The 17,066-nt window shown below is 41.1% G+C and overlaps 1 protein-coding gene across 2 annotated transcripts in view; it reads left to right on the top strand.

The window, feature by feature from the left end:
• The first annotated feature begins 15,426 nt into the window (after window positions 1-15,426).
• The window catches only part of ST8SIA4 (ST8 alpha-N-acetyl-neuraminide alpha-2,8-sialyltransferase 4), a 132,052-nt gene continuing 130,412 nt past the window's right edge, over window positions 15,427-17,066 (top strand). For both annotated transcript variants that reach the window (XM_060761834.2, XM_060761836.2), the window contains exon 1: window positions 15,427-15,884. In XM_060761834.2, the coding sequence (XP_060617817.1) occupies window positions 15,772-15,884 (113 nt within the window). In that variant the 5' untranslated portion in view covers window positions 15,427-15,771. The remainder of the gene's footprint in view (window positions 15,885-17,066) is intronic.

Genomic DNA, 17,066 nt, shown 5'->3' on the forward strand with positions numbered 1-17,066 from the left:
GTGATTGCCCCAATGTAAACACCACACATGGTGAAATAAAGGTTGAGAAACCCCACTTTTAGTGACCATAGCAGGGGGGGATGGTGGAACTCGCATAGAAAGGGAGAAAACCTCAAATGTGGTTTCATCTGCAGGATTGCATGAAGGGAAAATCCCTACAGCTTCTTATAATATAACAGTCATTAAAACTTCTAAATGACTATATTTTTCCCAACACACCCTGTGTTTTTCCCTAAAATGCACCATTTTGTGCTAATTGGCACAATGTAATTTGAATAGCTTAAATGTACAATTATTACTGTTATTCGCATTTTGCATTTTAAGGATCGTTTTGTGGCACAAACTGTGTCATCTTTAAGAACCATGAAACTGATTTTTTTCCTCAGCTGGTGCTTCCATTCTATTAATTGAACTGCTTAGCACTCATTTATAGAAATTATTCATTTGATACACGCAACAATGTTTATACTGCACATTCAGCTTTATTATCAAAGACCTGGTATTGTTTGAAAGCAGGATTTCAACTGCTTGCTGGTTCTTTGCTGTTATGCCTCCAGGGACATTAACAAAATATAACATAAAAATCAATATTATATAGCATAACCTACTGGGAATGTATCTTCACAAGTAAAACCTCAAGTGATGGCTTTTAGATAAGTATGATTCATTGTATTCTGGGCAGAGATGACTTGTCTGTTAAATGACTGCAATTGTTTGAGTTTTTTCCAAGATATATTTTGGCAAAGTATATGGCGACTCAGTGAATTTCATAAGGTTTTCTTAAGGAAGAAATACTGAGAGGTGGTTTGGCCAGTTGCTTCCTTTGAAATTTAGTGTACTGATCCAAGTACTAGCCAGTGCTGACCCTTCTTAGCTTCTAATACATTCTTAGGGCCCTTCCACACAGCCATATAACCCAGAATATTAAGGCAATATCTGCTTTGAACTGGGTTATCTGAATCCATACTGACATATATTCCAGTTCAAAGCAGAAAATGTGGGATTTTATTCAGGTGTGTGGAAGGGGCATTAGTATGCACATAAATTGCACTTATAAACGACTATTAATTTGAATACTTTCTTTTTCTTTGATATCTGTTTTTAAAAGCAAGCACATTGAAAGGATAGGCAACACACATGAAAATATCAAAAGTTTTATTTTCTGTTTTCTGTATTCTTCTTGTTATTGAACTGAGGTCTGGCTCCCAGGTAATGCTTAATTACTAATTCATACTACATGCATAAGCTTTGGGGCCCTGTGTTCTTCTTTTGCTTTACTTCTCATTTGTGATCACAAAAAGATCAGAAGCATTTGCTTTCCTTCCTAGCAAAATGCAACGTCTCAAACATGGAACTGTGGTTTGTGTTGACTATTGATACAAGCCAAAGCTTCGCTTTCTTTTTTGAAACAAACCATAGCTAATACTAAACTAAAGTATTTGATAAATACCTTGTTTTTTTTTATCGTATCAGAAGTCAACTGAGGGTACAGTTATGATGTATTTAAAAAAACACAAAAGTTAAAAAAAACTTGGCATTATCCTAAATGTCCTTTGACCAGTAGCTGGCCACTTGGAGTGCCTCTGGTGTTGTTATAAGAAGGTCATCCATTGTGCATGTGACAGGGCTCTCAGGTTACATTGTAATATTATTTATTTATTTATGACATTTGTACCCCACCTTTCTCCAACTCGGGGACGACTCAAGGCAGCTTTACAACCAGGCAACCAATAGGTGGTCTCTGGTTTGCTCTTCTCCACACTCGCATGTCATGGACTCCACTTTGTGGCCCCATTTTTAAGGTTGGCTCTGTATCTCATGGTGTCAGAGTGCAGTCTGTTTAGCGCCTTCCAAGACCCCCTGTCTTTTGTGTGCCCAAGGGGGAGTCTCTCATTTGGAATCAGCCATGGCATGAGGTTCTGGGTTTTAGCCTGCCACTTTTGGAATCTCACTTGCTGAGGTGTTCCTGCATGTATCTCTGTAGATCTTAGAAAACTATTCCTTGATTTAAGGAGTTGGCGTGCTGGCTGATATCTGAACAGGGATGGGTCCAAGATGTCACTTCCTTGGTCCAGTTCCAAAAGGATATCGACAAGCAAAGAATTGTGACCAAAATGTCAAAAGATCTAAAAATCAAGATCTACAAGAAATTGCTTAGGGAGCTGGGCATGACTGCCTGGAGAAGAAAAGACTGAGAAGAGATATGATAGTCATATCTAAATGCATGGATATTACCACTGGATGAAGAAGGTGGAGTAAGCTTGTTTTCTGTTGTTGAAAAGATCAGGACATGAGCGAATGGATTCAAATTCCAAGAAAAGAGATTCCACCAAACCTTTAGGAAGAACATAGTGACAGTAATAGCATTTAACAGTGGCTGCTAGTGAGTTTGACTTCTTCAAAGATTTTCAAGCAGAGGTTGGATCAGAATCTCTCAAACAATTGCTGGGGAGAGTCTAAGGATCTGAGAAATAGTGGAAAGCTACTTCAGGGTATGCCTACACACATCATGGTGCTCAGCAGGGGATGAAATCAAGGTTTGCTTTATGGCATTTTCCCCCTCATATTTTTGACATGTGAGTGGTTGAATCCATGACTTCAGACCCCATGGATAGAAAAGTCTGACTGTATTAAGAAAGTACTTTTACCCTTTTGTAAAGTCTGCATTGAAGAAATAAAACGTATATGCTTTCAACTGAACAGCTGTTTGGATTTAATCGTTGTTTACTTCTGAAGTAGCTGTTCTTCAATTGGTTGAAATATAGTGCATAAATCTACTGAGTGCATGCCAGGTGTCTGGAAAAGGTACTTCTTGTTTATGTAAATGCATGGGAACACTGCTGAGATCAATCAGCCCTAAACTTTAAATATACGTATTCTGGGAGTCTTTTCTTGTTTAGAAGTGTTAACATTCCAGAGTTCTTTCAAGATGGAATAGGGTGCTTCATTTCATAAGGATTAGTAGGTTTTATGACTGAGCAATGACTTGAATCTGGGGTCTTCCAGAGTCAAATGCAATACACCATATTCTGAGAACATGAATAATAGATGGTGCTCAGTGCTGAATAATAAATAAAACATGTCACTGGGAACTTCTAATTTTGCCATAATTCTCCAACATTTCAATACAAAAAGGTCAAAAATAATTGACTCGTATGTATTTTCCTCATCTATTGAACTCTTTTTGCCTGCATCACTAGAACGTTAAAGCAATGTTGACCTATGACTGTTGTTTTTAAGGAAAAGCCAATGAAAACTAAAACATTCATTTCTGATAAACATGATCTTAGTGACACACAGGGCTGGGAAACATGTGGCTCTCAAGATGCTATTAGACTGCAATTCCTATCAATTAGGCATAGGGGAAGTTCTAGTCTACCAAAATGTGGAAGACCACACATTCCAGTTATACAGAGTATTTATTCAACTCTTAAGAAAAATGTACTGGTTCTGTCCTCATAATCTAAACTTTGCTACTAGGTATGCCCTCAGAACAGAGAGCCATTGTGGTGTAGTGGTTTGTGTGTTAAACTAGGCCTCTGGAAAGCAGGGTTCTCATCCCTGCTTGCCCACAGAAACCCAACATCGGAAGAAGGCAATGACAACCGCCCATTAAACAAATGTTGCCAAGAAAACCCTATGATAGGTTCACCTTAGGGTTGTCACAAATCAGAAATGACTTTAAGACACACAACAACAATCCCCTCAAACCACATGAATACATTCATACATGTTCTGTGTATAAATGCCTATCAGGGATCATTTAACTTTGGGAACAACCCACCTGGAAAATTGAACTAAAAATAACTCCTAAGTTTCAAATACTACTAAACATACAGCATTCAGGATACACACAACAGTTGCAGTGGGGAAGAATAAATATTAACCAGTATATACCAGAATACAGTTGGTTTAGAATGGAGAGATACTAACTAATTTAGAAATTTGAAATTGTAGAAATTGCTAAGACGAAGGAGATATGAAATGAAAAAAATACGTTCGAAAGTAAGGGCAATGTTTTACATTTCATTTCCTAATACACATAGAGGGCCTAACTATCTTAAAGGTGTCAGATCCTGTCTGATCTTGGAAACAGGGTCACATTTTGGTTAGTACTGTAAAAACCATCTTTGGGTATTCCTTGCTTAAGAAAATCCTATGAAATCATTGGAGTGGCCATGTAAAGCAACTAGACATACAAACTAGACACACCAGAGAAGGGGAGGGCAGTTTTATGAATCTGTAATGAGAAAGGAAATATTCTCCCAAGGACATATGTAAGCAATGTCAAAATGTAACTCATATTGGGTCAATTGAAACTTGGGGACATATGTCCATTTGAATTAAAGAGAATTATTATAAAACAATTTTGAGATAGTTATTACAATAGAAACAACTTACAAAATTGTTGAAGGTGCAAAAAGGAAACAGGGACTTATATACATTTATGGTGGGAGTGTGAAAACATTAAAAATGGGATAAAGTATTTGTTGAAATTAATGACATACTATCAATTAATTTACAAAAAAATCCAAATATAGGATTTCTGTTAAATTTTGGAGACATAAGATTGAAATGGCAAAAGAAAGAATGGTAATTTTTGTTACTGCTTTAAGATTAGTTATAGCCAAAAATGGAAATAAAATTATGATTATGAAATTGATGATTGGTACAAAGATGTATGGAACATTGCAATAAACATTAAACTGCCTTGTGAAATAAAATGTAAAAGGGGATTAATGAAAAAAATATTTTAAGGTAATATGAAGTGACTTCTTAGAATATATATTTGTCAAAGAAAAAGGAATAAAACCAAATCAACATATACTCGCATTTTGGAGAACAGGTCAACATAAGAATAATGAATATTAAGGATGAATATATGTCCCATGGGTGGTGAGTGAACGTAAAGAGATTACATGTATAAAAATATGTGTCTAATTGTTAAGCTCCATTTCACCAGGTATGGGCCTAAATTCAATCAGCAATTTTTAGCAAGAGGTCACCAGAAAGAAGCAGGCAACTCAAGTTCTTGGGTTTCAGTAGACCCCAACTTGGGAGTGATTTGTCCTAAATTTGGAACTGTTTTTAATGCACCTTAAGCCTAAGCATGGCATCATAATTTCTGTAAGACACGGGACCTTCTTCAAACAAAGGGCTTCTTGCAAGACCGTATCCAAGATTTGGCTTAGTTCAAAGTGGTAATGGTTCGGTCAAACATCTACCAAAGAAAAGCAACACAGAAGCATTAAGTCAATATCCTTTGCTTCAAAGCTGAGATTTCCTATCAATGCCATTTCCTGTCTGTAATACATTGTTTTCCAACTGCAGAGCCATGTGCTGAGAGAGATAGAGCCTTGTCTTGAAGGAATTCAATATTCGATTGCTTAATGATGCTAGATAATGAGTTCCTCCTTTCAGAAATGGTGGTGGCTCTAAAGTGTTAACCTTGGGCTGTTACAGTTAAATTTTCTCTGTGTTTGGACAGATAATCAAAAGCAATTTCATTTTATGATATACCCATGTGCAACCTGTTAAAAATGTTACATAAATATAGCCATTATGTTACAACAGTCTTGAAAGAGTCTTGAAATAACACTGGAAAGATGGAACTTCATATTCTTCCCCTGCCATAAAATTCAGACAGTTGCAATAATAATAAAGATGACAAAGAATAATGAAAAATAAACCAACAATTTGTGCATGTACAGGTTCTTGTGTGCATCTTGTTAATAACATATATTATGATTAACATTAGTCTTTATACCCTGTTTTTCTATCCCAATGGAGACTCAAAATGGCTAACAGTAAAAACCATAAAATGTGTGAATTAATATCTAACACATACAAATATTTTAAAAAGATTAAACATTGTAAGCATTAAAATATAAAGTTAAAACCATGAAAACAATTTAAAATACATAAAAATATCACACAACACCTAATGTGGTCTGAATATAGAGGTGTAAATTGTGCTATACATGCAGAGTACTGATTTTGAACAATATGCAAACATCATACCCAGCTGACGGTGGCATAAGCAGAGTTGCACATGTGGGACCACTGTATGTGCAATAGCACATTCAAGTATACAACGGAGCATGTCTATGTGCATTGATTCTATGCATTACAACTGCACAGTACAATGAGTTTTCATTCAGGCATTGTACTACATTAGTATTCAGTATAATAGCTATTAAAATATCTGCCAGTTTATATTTACATTGTGCTGAACCACTATTGGATCTCAGCCATAGTCTACCCATAGGAACAAGGGTGCTAGAAAAAGCAGGGTTTTAATAGGACTTGGAAACATTTCAACAAACACATGTGATCCCACTACTCTATCTGAATATCATGGCTTGGATATACCAGCAAAAAGTCTTGTAGCACCATTAAGACTAACAAATATGGTTTGGCATAAGCTTTGTTGGAAAGCAGACCAATTCATCAGATGTATGCTATGATGAGTCCACAATGTCAACAGTGATTATGTGGTTGATTTAGGCATAGGCAGTGCCAAAAAATGTGAAGACAAGACAATGATCATTACACAAAATTGCCCAGCAAGATTTCTTCCATCTAACCCATACTCAGAGACATGATTTAACTTCCCTCATTAACTTCCACCATGCTTAGCCATCTCAACTTGAAAATCAATCTGAAGATCACTTAACACAGGGTGCTTTCCCACCTGGGCGCTTCTATACAGGGGTAAAGCCTGCACCAAAAGGGATTTAAAAAACTCACTTTGGCATGGATTTTAGTTCTCACAAGCCACACAAAACCCAGGGAGGGTAACTACATGCCACCTCAATAACAATCCTTAAAAGTGAAAAAAAAAAAAAAAACGTATCCAGCTGCCATTAAGGTCCTCCTTGCATTTTCCTAGCATGAGGAAATAGCAGGGCAGGAGATGGGGTGGGGGGAGAGAGAGAGAGAGACAAGGAGGAAAATCCCTTCTCCTTCACCCCCACCATCTCCTGGAATATCATTTCTTCATGCCAGGAGGATGTAAGGGGGATCTTAATGGTGGCCAAGTACTCTTTTTTTTTTTACTTTTAAGGGTTATTTTGGGGGCTGGGGGTGGGCATAATACCACACCTTTGGGCTCCAGGATCCCAAAAGGTTTGGTATTGCAAATAAGGACTCACCTCCGAGTAGTCCTGGGGTAGTCCCACAGGCTCAGTACCCCATTAGAACTGTGCCTTTCAGGAAGGCCTGGATCTAAAGGGTTTTTTTAAAAAAATTAATTTGGAATAACTGAGGTGATTCCAAATCAATTAATTTTAAATTCATTTGAAAATCCCCCAGTAAAAATCCAAATAGGTCCTGTGTTTTGGGCATTTCTGGAATGGCTGGCCCCCAACCAGCCATTCCAGCACAGATACAGCACCACCTAGTAAGAGAAAATGTACTTCTACCATGTGTGTTGTCTTCTTTTACTCTGCAAATATCTCTGCAAATACTTGAAGGATCCAGGAATAGTCTTCAGAGATATTCAATTAAGAGTTTTCCTCCTGGAATATTCAAAGTAGATATTTCTAGACAGATACTGAGGCCTGATTGACTGCTTCCCCACATTATCCAAACCCTTGTGAATACAATAAAGAAGCTCTAATGTCAACGATACCAGCACTCTGGAGCATCATGTACTTTAAGAGAAACATGGCTTTGTTTAAAATCCCACCAAGGTAGGCAAGTAAACTCTGGTTTCAAGCTTAGGAAGCTGCAGTATACAACTGAGTTATGCTTTTCAACCACTGAAGCCATTATATTGTGGGTTGTTTCTGAGTTTTATTATAGCAGGAGATTTCATGAATTACAGCCTAGTTCCTCAGATACAGGACTGTAATGTTAATACTTTAGATATTTTGACAATGGGAACAACAGGAGAGGGACTTTTCATTGACTGTTCCCACCAGGTTCTAGAGAAATCAGACTGGTACTTTTCCCGTTATCCTTCCATAGTCATTGAAGATTTTTTAAACATTGGTGGCCATTTGAATTACTCATGTAAAAATGACCCTTAATAAATGCTGTATCATTTATATGTATTGTTCCCCTATCTAATGGGCATGCTTTTAATTCCTTTTAATACTATTGAAAGTTTCATTATATTTTATCCTTTGTACTTTTAGTTGCATCTGATTTAATTTTTGCAATTCACCTTCCGTCCCGAGGTGGGAAAAGGCATAATATAAACAAACAATTACATTTAAAACTCAGTCATTTCAATGTGGAATTCCATATTTCATTAGACTGATGGCTCAAGAGGGAAGAGCCTTGCATAATATCTTGCATTGTTTATTGGTTCTTTTGATTATCATGGTTATGTTTATACTGGTTTAGTTATAGTAGCAATTTATTATATTTTAACCTTTTCCTATGATATGAAGTGTTGCTATATTTGCTTTATGGGGGAAAAGAAAGCACAGCAGTAATAGAAATAGAGGCAGTGGAGCATATGGCCAAGTTGTTGACCATGAGGTTCAGAATGGAATGAGATTCAGAACATTTAAAAAAAACTCTTGGCAATGATAATGCAGACATTCTGGCATTAAGGAAATCAGTTAGCATAAATCATGTATGATAGACATCTATTTTCAGATTCTCATCTTTCAGTTCTTCTGCTAAAGTTAGGAAGCATTTTGGACCAAGGGATGTAGACTGCGACCTCATTTGCCCTCATATAGTAAATGGGAATATATATATAATACACACTCACACACACACACACACACACAGAGAGAGAGAGAGAGAGAGAGAGAGAGAGAGTCCCTTTCCCATGAGATAGCAAGAACTTCGTTTTGGTCTGTCTCAGAGACGATTTTGACATGACAATTTCTTTACAGTTTTATAAATGCAAAAAAGTTTAAATATGAAAGCCATTAAAGTGTAGTGGTTTGAGTTTTGGTCTAGGACACCAGAAGACCAAGGTTCAAATCCTCATGTGGCTATGGAAACCAACTGGGTGATCTTGGACAAGTCACTCTCTTCCATCCAGAACAACAAACCCTCTCTGACAAATTCTGACCAAAATAAAAGAGCACTTAAGTTAGTTTTCAAGTTGTAAAAAGTAGACATGACTTCAAGCCAAACAACAACAATGAAAATTCTATTGCCTTGTGTCAGAGTCTGTTACAAAGGAAAGGCACTTCTTGGGCCTTTCCACCCAAATAGAGGATGCCTCTAGGCAAGAAAGCCCAGGCTACCTCTGTGCAAATACCCTCACTGAATGACTTTGCAGCTTCAAGGATACTCAATGCTATTCAAGCTTGCTAATTGCAATATTCATACTTGCTTTAACAGAACCTCTGAAGATGCCAGCCACAGTTGCAGGAGAAATGTCAGGAGAAAATGTTACTAGAACATGGCCATACAGCCTGAAAAACTCACAGCAATCCACTTCTTGGGCTGTTACTGTCTTCTTAAACATGTGTGTGTGCCCTTTTATGCCTTCTGTGTGTATTCACAGAGGGAAAAGACATTCATTCTCTGCAGACATATTTTGTGCAAATTGCAGAAAATCAACAGAAAAAAGAAAACATTCAGGTTCTAAGGGACTCGCTTTGCTGGCAGGGTCTCTGGTTGAGCCTGGAGAATCATGGGAATCAAGTGGCTCTCCAGATGTTGTTGGGCTGTACCTGCCAGATGGTTCTACTGCTAAAGCTGCTGATCTTAAACATGTCTAAATTGTGGTTTCAACATTGGCAGGCAGGTTGTTATTAATTTTGGTTACCTGAAGAAACTCACAGGGGGACTATATTACTTTTCTCATCTATTGTCACTGAAACATCCTTAAATATAGAGACTCTTACAAACACTTAGATGTGTTGTTTGTATGTTCACTATACCTTACACTGAGGCAGCTCTGTAAGGATCGATCACATGCAATTTTTATTATTCCTATCAGGGTTCACCCACAGTCCCTGTCTTAATATTTTAGTTCTTGCCCTTTTAATGTGTTGACTAATAATACCAGCATAAAAACTACTGCCAGGTCATTTCTGGGGCAGTCCAACAACAGAGCTACAGGGTGACCATATCAGACTTTCTCACCCTGTCAGGTCAGCCTGCCACACTTATAAATGAGATGTAGACAAGATTTTTACTGAGTAAACATTTGTAGAAGCAGCAAAGAGTGTCCTGTGGTGTCTTAAGGACCCAGTCACATAAAACAGTGCTATTATTTTAATTTAATTTGCTGGATTCTATCTTACAGGGTTCTGGGTAGTAGTTTGGTGAGACACTCAGGCAGCGGAGCTCTCTGGCTGAGAATTATAAACTGTTGTTGTGTTACTTGAAATTATTCCTGATTATGGCGGTTTCCTTGGTAGAATTTATTCTAAATTTGTTGTTGCTGTTAACTGTCACATGAATGAGAGAGCTTGGCTTCCATGACTGACATTATCCATCTGGCGTGCAGTCTTCATCTTTTCCTACTGCCTTCTAGTGAGTCATATCTTCTTATGATCTGGCCAAAGTAGGACAGTCTCCGGCCCAATCTACACTGCCATATAATGCCATACAATCTACATTGCCATATAATGTAGTCTCATAATGCAGTGTAACTGCATTATATGACAGTGCGTATAATCCCATTCAATCGTGTGTCAGGCAACCAAACAGTTGTATTAGATTTTTGACAGAACAAACAAACAAACATACAAAAGACACAGAGTTTGCAAACTTGGTAGTTGATTAAATGACCTTTGACCAGTATCTGGCCACTTGGAGTGCTTCTGGTGTTGCCACAAGAAGGTCCTCCATTGTGCATGTAGCAGGGCTCAGGTTGCATTGCAGCAGGTGGTCTGTAGTCTGCTCTTCTCCACACTCGCATGTTGTGGATTCCACTTTGTAGCCCCATTTCTGAAGGTTGGCTCTGCATCTCATGGTGCCAGAGCGCAGTCTGTTCAGCGTCTTCCAAGTCACCCAGTTTTCTGTGTGCCCAGTGGGGAGTCTCTCATTTGGTATCAGCCATTGATTGAGGTTCTTAGAAAACTATTTCTTGACTTAAGTCGTTGACGTGCTGGCTGATGCCCAATTCATTCAATGCAATTACACTGCATTATGAAACTGCATTATATAGCAGTGTAGATTAGGCCTCGGTTTAGTCATCCTGGCTTCCAAAAATTCTGTAAGACAGGCCCATGGTGGCTGAAATAGAATATAATTTTAGCACTAAAATTCTGTTGGTAGTCAGTGTAGTATAGTGGTTTGAGCATTGTACCAGAACTCTAGAGCCCAGGGTTACTTAGACATGTAAACCCACTGGATGGCTTTGCATAAGTCACATTCTCTCAGCCTCAGAGGAATGCAAAACCTCCCTGAATAAAACCAGTCAAGAATACCCCCACATAGAGTTGCTTTAGGTTTTCCATGGGTGCATCTACACTGTAAAATTAATGCACTTTGACACTAGTATTACTGCTATAAAATCTTGGGAGCTAGGGTTTTACGAAGTCTTTACCTTAATCTGCCAAAAAATGCTGGTGCAGATAACACCCATGATTCCACAGCATTGAGTCATGGCAGTTAAAAGAGGTTTCAAAAAACATGCATTCTACAGTATAGATCTAACCCATGGTTTGGAAATGATGATAAGGCACCCAGTTACAATTCTGCTGACTGAACTGCTGCAGGCTTTTCCATGTAAACTCTGTCCTGGAAGACTGTTCACCTTACCAGTGGTGGTGAGTATGTGTGCAGCCACACTGTAGGATTCATGTTGTTTGACACCACTTTTCATTGCCATGGCTCAATGCTGTGAACCTCTGGGATTTGCAGTTTTACAACATCTTTAGCCTTCTCTGCCAAAGACTGCTGGCACCTCACTAAACTACAATTCCTGAGACCCCATAGCATTAAGCCACGGCAATTAAAGTGGTGTCCAACTGCATTCATTTGTTGCCCTTCAGGACTGTCCTAGGGGCTGCAACATCGTGTAGACAGACTTCCTTGGGCCACCAACACCAGAGTTTAAATGCTGCAATGCTGCATGAATTCTAGTGTTGATGCAACCTAGAACCCTGAATCCGGGGGGTATATCTTGACCAGAGCTTTCCAAAGATTTCATGTTGACAACACACTTTTTAGACATGCATCATTTTGTAACACAGTAATTATTTTATTAGCAAACCAGTGGTTAAACTAGAGTGTCGACACATCCGTAGAATATGATAACAAAATGTATGGGGACACAATGTATCTCATGAAAACCTTTCATTTATATCAGTGGTGGCCAACCTTTGGTCCTTCAGATGTTTGGAATTCCAACTCCCAGAAACACTGGCCAGCTTTTCCAATGCTCAGGAATGCTGGGAACTGAAGTCCAGAACACTTAAAAGGACCCAAGGTTGGACACTATTGATTTATATTTTTAAATATATGATTTCTAAGATAATAATATATATTTCCAAGATTTTGGTCATTTATGAGTAACAATATGTTGCTAAAATTGTTACCAATACTAATTGGCACCTTTGCTATGTAAAAATGAATGCAAGTTGGCACCTCTGATTTCACAGAAGTGTCATGCCTACACACTGCAGCCCATTCACTAAGGCAAGCTCATTTTCATCAAGGGCTACATCAACCTTCAAAGGGCGGTTGAATCAATGGATGCAGAATCCATGGATTCAGAGGGCCATTCTTTTACATAGTGGTGATGCTCTTTAGTTTTTTCCAGTTTGGGTTTCCAAATGTTATTGAATGAAACCTCCTGTCACTTTTCAGCTATGCAGAATGGGGATAATGGGAATTGCAACCCAGCAGTTGATGAAAGATTAAAGGACATTTTAAACTCAGGTATCGTTTCTGCAAGCCTTGTATCTAAAGTCAAACTGTTAGAAATAGCAACCTTCTCAAGCCATACGGGGACATGAGAGAAACCTCCCACAAGGATAGTAAAACATCAAACATTCAGGCGTCCTCTGGGCAACGTCCTTGCAGACAGAAGTTTCTCAGAACAGAAGTGACTTGCAGTCACTCCTTACATGAAAAAAGCCTCCACTAGTTATTTGTTATATACATAATTTGGATTGCTTACTATATTGTATATGTGTGTTTTGGTTTGCAATTTTCTTTAATCTCTTTGTTGTGGGGGAAGGGCTACAGCCCCATGTGATCAGGTCTGGGCTTGTTCAGGGCTCAGACTCAATTTTTAGAACAGTTCAGCTTGGAGACTTTAGTAGAAACAGACATATGCCTTTAGAAGACTGCAGGAACAGTATGCTTTAGACTTTAATAGGAACTGTATGTTTAGAGACTAGACAGAGACTCTATTTGACTCTTAAACCAGAGAGATGCTTTAGATTATGGACTGCTGATAATGAGAAAGATGCTCTGTGTTACCTACACAGAGAGACCACTTCAAATTGACTTGTAACTGGATTGATAAGCAAAGTATCTGTATGCTGAATACATGAAGTTTTGAGTAAACCAACTATGTTAATCTTAAAGAAGTCTGATTATTTTTGTCTCTTGAGACCATGATTAAAAGGCAATTTTTAAAGAGTGGGGGGGGGGGGCAACTAAAATGAACACTTCTGAAACTCTGCTCTCTCTCTCTCTCTCTCTGTGTGTGTAGCAGGCATGGGCAAACATATGGCAGGCATGGACAAACTTTCTAACTTGGGGGCCATATGCTAGCACTCCCTGGTAGGAGGATTGGCTGCCTGGTGATGGACAGAAGGAAGGGAAAGAGGAAGGAAAGAGAGAAGGAAGGATGGGAGGATGAAAGGGAGGAAGGGAAAGATGGAAGGAGAAAGAGGGAGAGAGGGGAGGAGGGAGGAAAGAGGGAAGGAAAGATTAAAGGGAAGGAAGGAAGACATGGTGGAAGGAAAGGATGGAAGTGAAGGAGGAATGAAAGAGAGAAGGAAAGATGGGAGGATGAAAGGGAGGAATTGAAAGATGGAAGGAGAAAGAGGGTGAGGGGAAAGGAGGGAGGGAGGAAGGAAAGACAAAAGGGAAGGAAGGACAGAAGGGAAGGACGGAAGGAAGGAAGGAAAGAAGGAAGGAAGCAAAGGAGGAAGGAAAGAGAGAAGGAAGCATGGGGGGATAAAAAGGGAGGAGGGAAAAGATGGAAGGGGAAAGAGGGGGAGAGGGAGGAGAGAGAGAAGGAAGGACAGGCAAAAGAGAAGGAAGGAGGGAAGGAAGGAAGAAAGAAATGGTGGAAGGGAAGCATGGAAGGAAGGGAGGAAGGGAGGAAAAAGAGAAGGAAGGAAGGGATGAAGAGAATGATGGAAGGAAGGGAGGGAAGGATAAAGGAAAGAGAGAAGGAAAGAAAGACAAAAGGGAAGGGAAGGGGGAAGAAGAAAGAGGGAGAGAGGGAGGAAAAGGGGAAGGAGGGAAGGACAAAAGGGTGGAAGGAAAGGATAAAAGGGAGGGAGGAAAGAGAGAAGGAAAGAAAGAACAAAAAGGGAGGGAAGGAGTGAAGGACTAAACGGTGGAAGGGAAGGATGGAAGTAAAAAGGGAGGAAAAGGGTGGATGGAAGAATGAAAGGATGGAAGGGAAGGAGAAAGAAGGAGGGAAGGAGGAAGGAAAGAGAGAAGGAAAGAAAGACAACAGGGAAGAAAGAAGAAAGAGGGGGGAGGGAGGGAGGGAAGGAGGAAAGGGCGGAAGGGAAGGAAAGAGAGAAGGAAGGAAGGATAGAAGAATGGAAGGGAAGGAGAAATAAATAGGGAAGAAGGAAGGAAAGAAAAGGGAGGGAAGGATGGAAGGAAGGAAGGGAAGGAAAGAGAGAAGGAAGTAAGGACTAAGGGATGAAAGGGAATTAGAAAGAAGGAAAGAGAGAAGGAACGAAAGAAAAGGGAGGGAAGGATGGAAGGGAAGGGAGGAGAAGAGAAGGAAGGAAGGAAGGAGGAAGGGATGGAAAGGAAGGAGAAAGAAGGAAGGAAGGAGGAAGGAAAGAGAGCAGAAAAGAAAGACAAAGGAGAAGGAGGAAGGAAGAAGAAAGAGGGAGGAAAGAGAGTAGGAAGAAGGAAAGGGTGAAAGGGAAGGATGGAAGGGAGGGAGGGAGGGAGGTAAGGAGGAAGGAAAGAGAGATGGAAGGAGGGAAGGATGGAAGGGAAGGAGAAAGGAGGAAGGAAAGAGAGAAGGAAGGATAGGATGGTGAGAGGCATGGGTTTGCCCATACCTGACCTATAGGAAGACGCCCTCCTCCTGCTCCCCTTGGAGATGCGTCTGCCTTCCTGGTCTCTCTTTCTGTCTCGCCACCAATTGGGCCGGTGCCTCCCTAAGCCAATGAGGGCGCCCCGAGCAAGAGCAGTGAAGGTGGCGCCCGGCCCGGCTGCCTCCCTTCTCCGACGCGTCCAGGTCTTGCTTGCTCTGAAGTTGGGGCGTCCTTAGGCTCCGCCTCCCCTCGCCCCTTATTGGCCGGCCGCGGCTCGTCCTTTCCCCGCCACGGGCTGGGCGGGGCCAAGCGACGCCCCGGCGACTGGCGGCACTCGCCTGGGCTGTGCCTGGATCGGGAGGCGATGGGAGAGCGGCGCCGGGAGAGGCTCGGGGCCGCCGGGACTTTGCCCCGCGGAGGAGGAGGAGGACGGAGAGGAGGAGCAGGAGGCAGGGAGTCCGCCGCCGCCGCAACCGCGTGGCTTTAGACAGCAGCACGCCTGGCTTTTGTTTTGGCTTCAACCCGTCTTTCCCCCCTTCCATCCTGCCAAACAAAGGAAGCAGAAAGAGAGAGAGAGAGAGAGAAAGAGAGAGGTATCTATCTATCCCATCGATCATCCATCTGGAGAGAAACAGCATCTTGTTGTGCTGGAGACATGCGTTCGGTCCGGAAGAGGTGGACTATCTGCACCATCAGCATCCTCCTGATCTTCTACAAGACGAAAGAGATCGCCAGGACGGAGGAGCACCAGGAGGCGCAACCCAGCGGGTAAATGCCAAGCCTTGGAGAGAGAGAGAGAGAGAGGCGCTTCTGACAAAGGAAGGGAAACGCTGGGGTGGGTTGGCAGTGGGTGCAGCAGGGGCTTCGGCGCCCTTGCCCTCTCCCTTACTAATTATTTCTCCTTTTGGGAAGGGGGATCCCGCCTCCAGTTTGGAACCCCGGGGATGATGCTGAAGGGGGCATCTGAGCCTTTGCAGTGGGAAGTTGGGAAGGGGAAGAGGAGAAGAAAGAGGAGGGTGATCATGTACCAACCTACCTTGGATGGCACCTTCCTTGATTGACCCCAGGTCAGCCAAGGAAGGCAGTGATGGTCTGTTCAATGCGCCTCGTGTGTGTGTGTGTGTGTGTGTGTGTGTGTGTGCGCCTGGGTTTGGAAAGAGCTGCAGAAAGCGGCGTCACGCCGGATCGCCGCCGTTTTCCTGCTGATGGAAGGGGGAGTGGCATTCCTCCCAGAAGTTTAGCTTCTGACCGGCATTGAGCAACCCTACCGGCAGTTCAGTGTGAACTCGCCTGAAGGAGGGACGCCTAGGAACCTGGTCCTTGAACTGACAACTAGAAGAGCAGCCAGGAGAGCATCCAGATAGTAGGGATAGTGTACCTTGACGCCACTTTCACTGCCTCAGTGCTAGGAAATCCTGGAGATTGTGGTTAGGTGAGGCACCAGCACTCATTGGCAGAAAAAGGCGAAAGACCTTGTCATACTTCCACTGCATTGAGCCAAATTTTACAGTGTGGGCAAACTTCAGCCCTCCAAGGGTTTTGGACTTCAACTCCCACAAAACTCGTCTGTTTGAGACAGGCGTGAATGCTTCTGGAACATGGCCATACAGCCTGGAAAACTCACAACAACCCAGGCGTGAATGTTGTAATGCCCACCTTAATTAGTACTTAATGGCCTTGCAGCTTCAAGGTCTGGCTGCTTATTGCCTGGGAGCATCCTTTGTTAGAAGGTGATTAGCTGGCTCTGATTTATTTCTGTTGGAATTCACCTGTTTTTTGAGTGATGTTCTTTCAGCAGAAAGGAGGAAACCATGAAAATGAACAAAATCTAGCTACCGGTATTTTGAAAAAAACCTCTAAATCAAAACAGTAAATAATGAATAACACTAAAAAACAGAGGGATTCCAGACAAAAAACAATTAGGGCCAGCTAATCACCTCTCAACAAAGG

This window comes from Anolis sagrei, chromosome 2 (genome assembly GCF_037176765.1).
Source record: "Anolis sagrei isolate rAnoSag1 chromosome 2, rAnoSag1.mat, whole genome shotgun sequence".
Classification (NCBI taxonomy): domain Eukaryota; kingdom Metazoa; phylum Chordata; class Lepidosauria; order Squamata; family Dactyloidae; genus Anolis; species Anolis sagrei.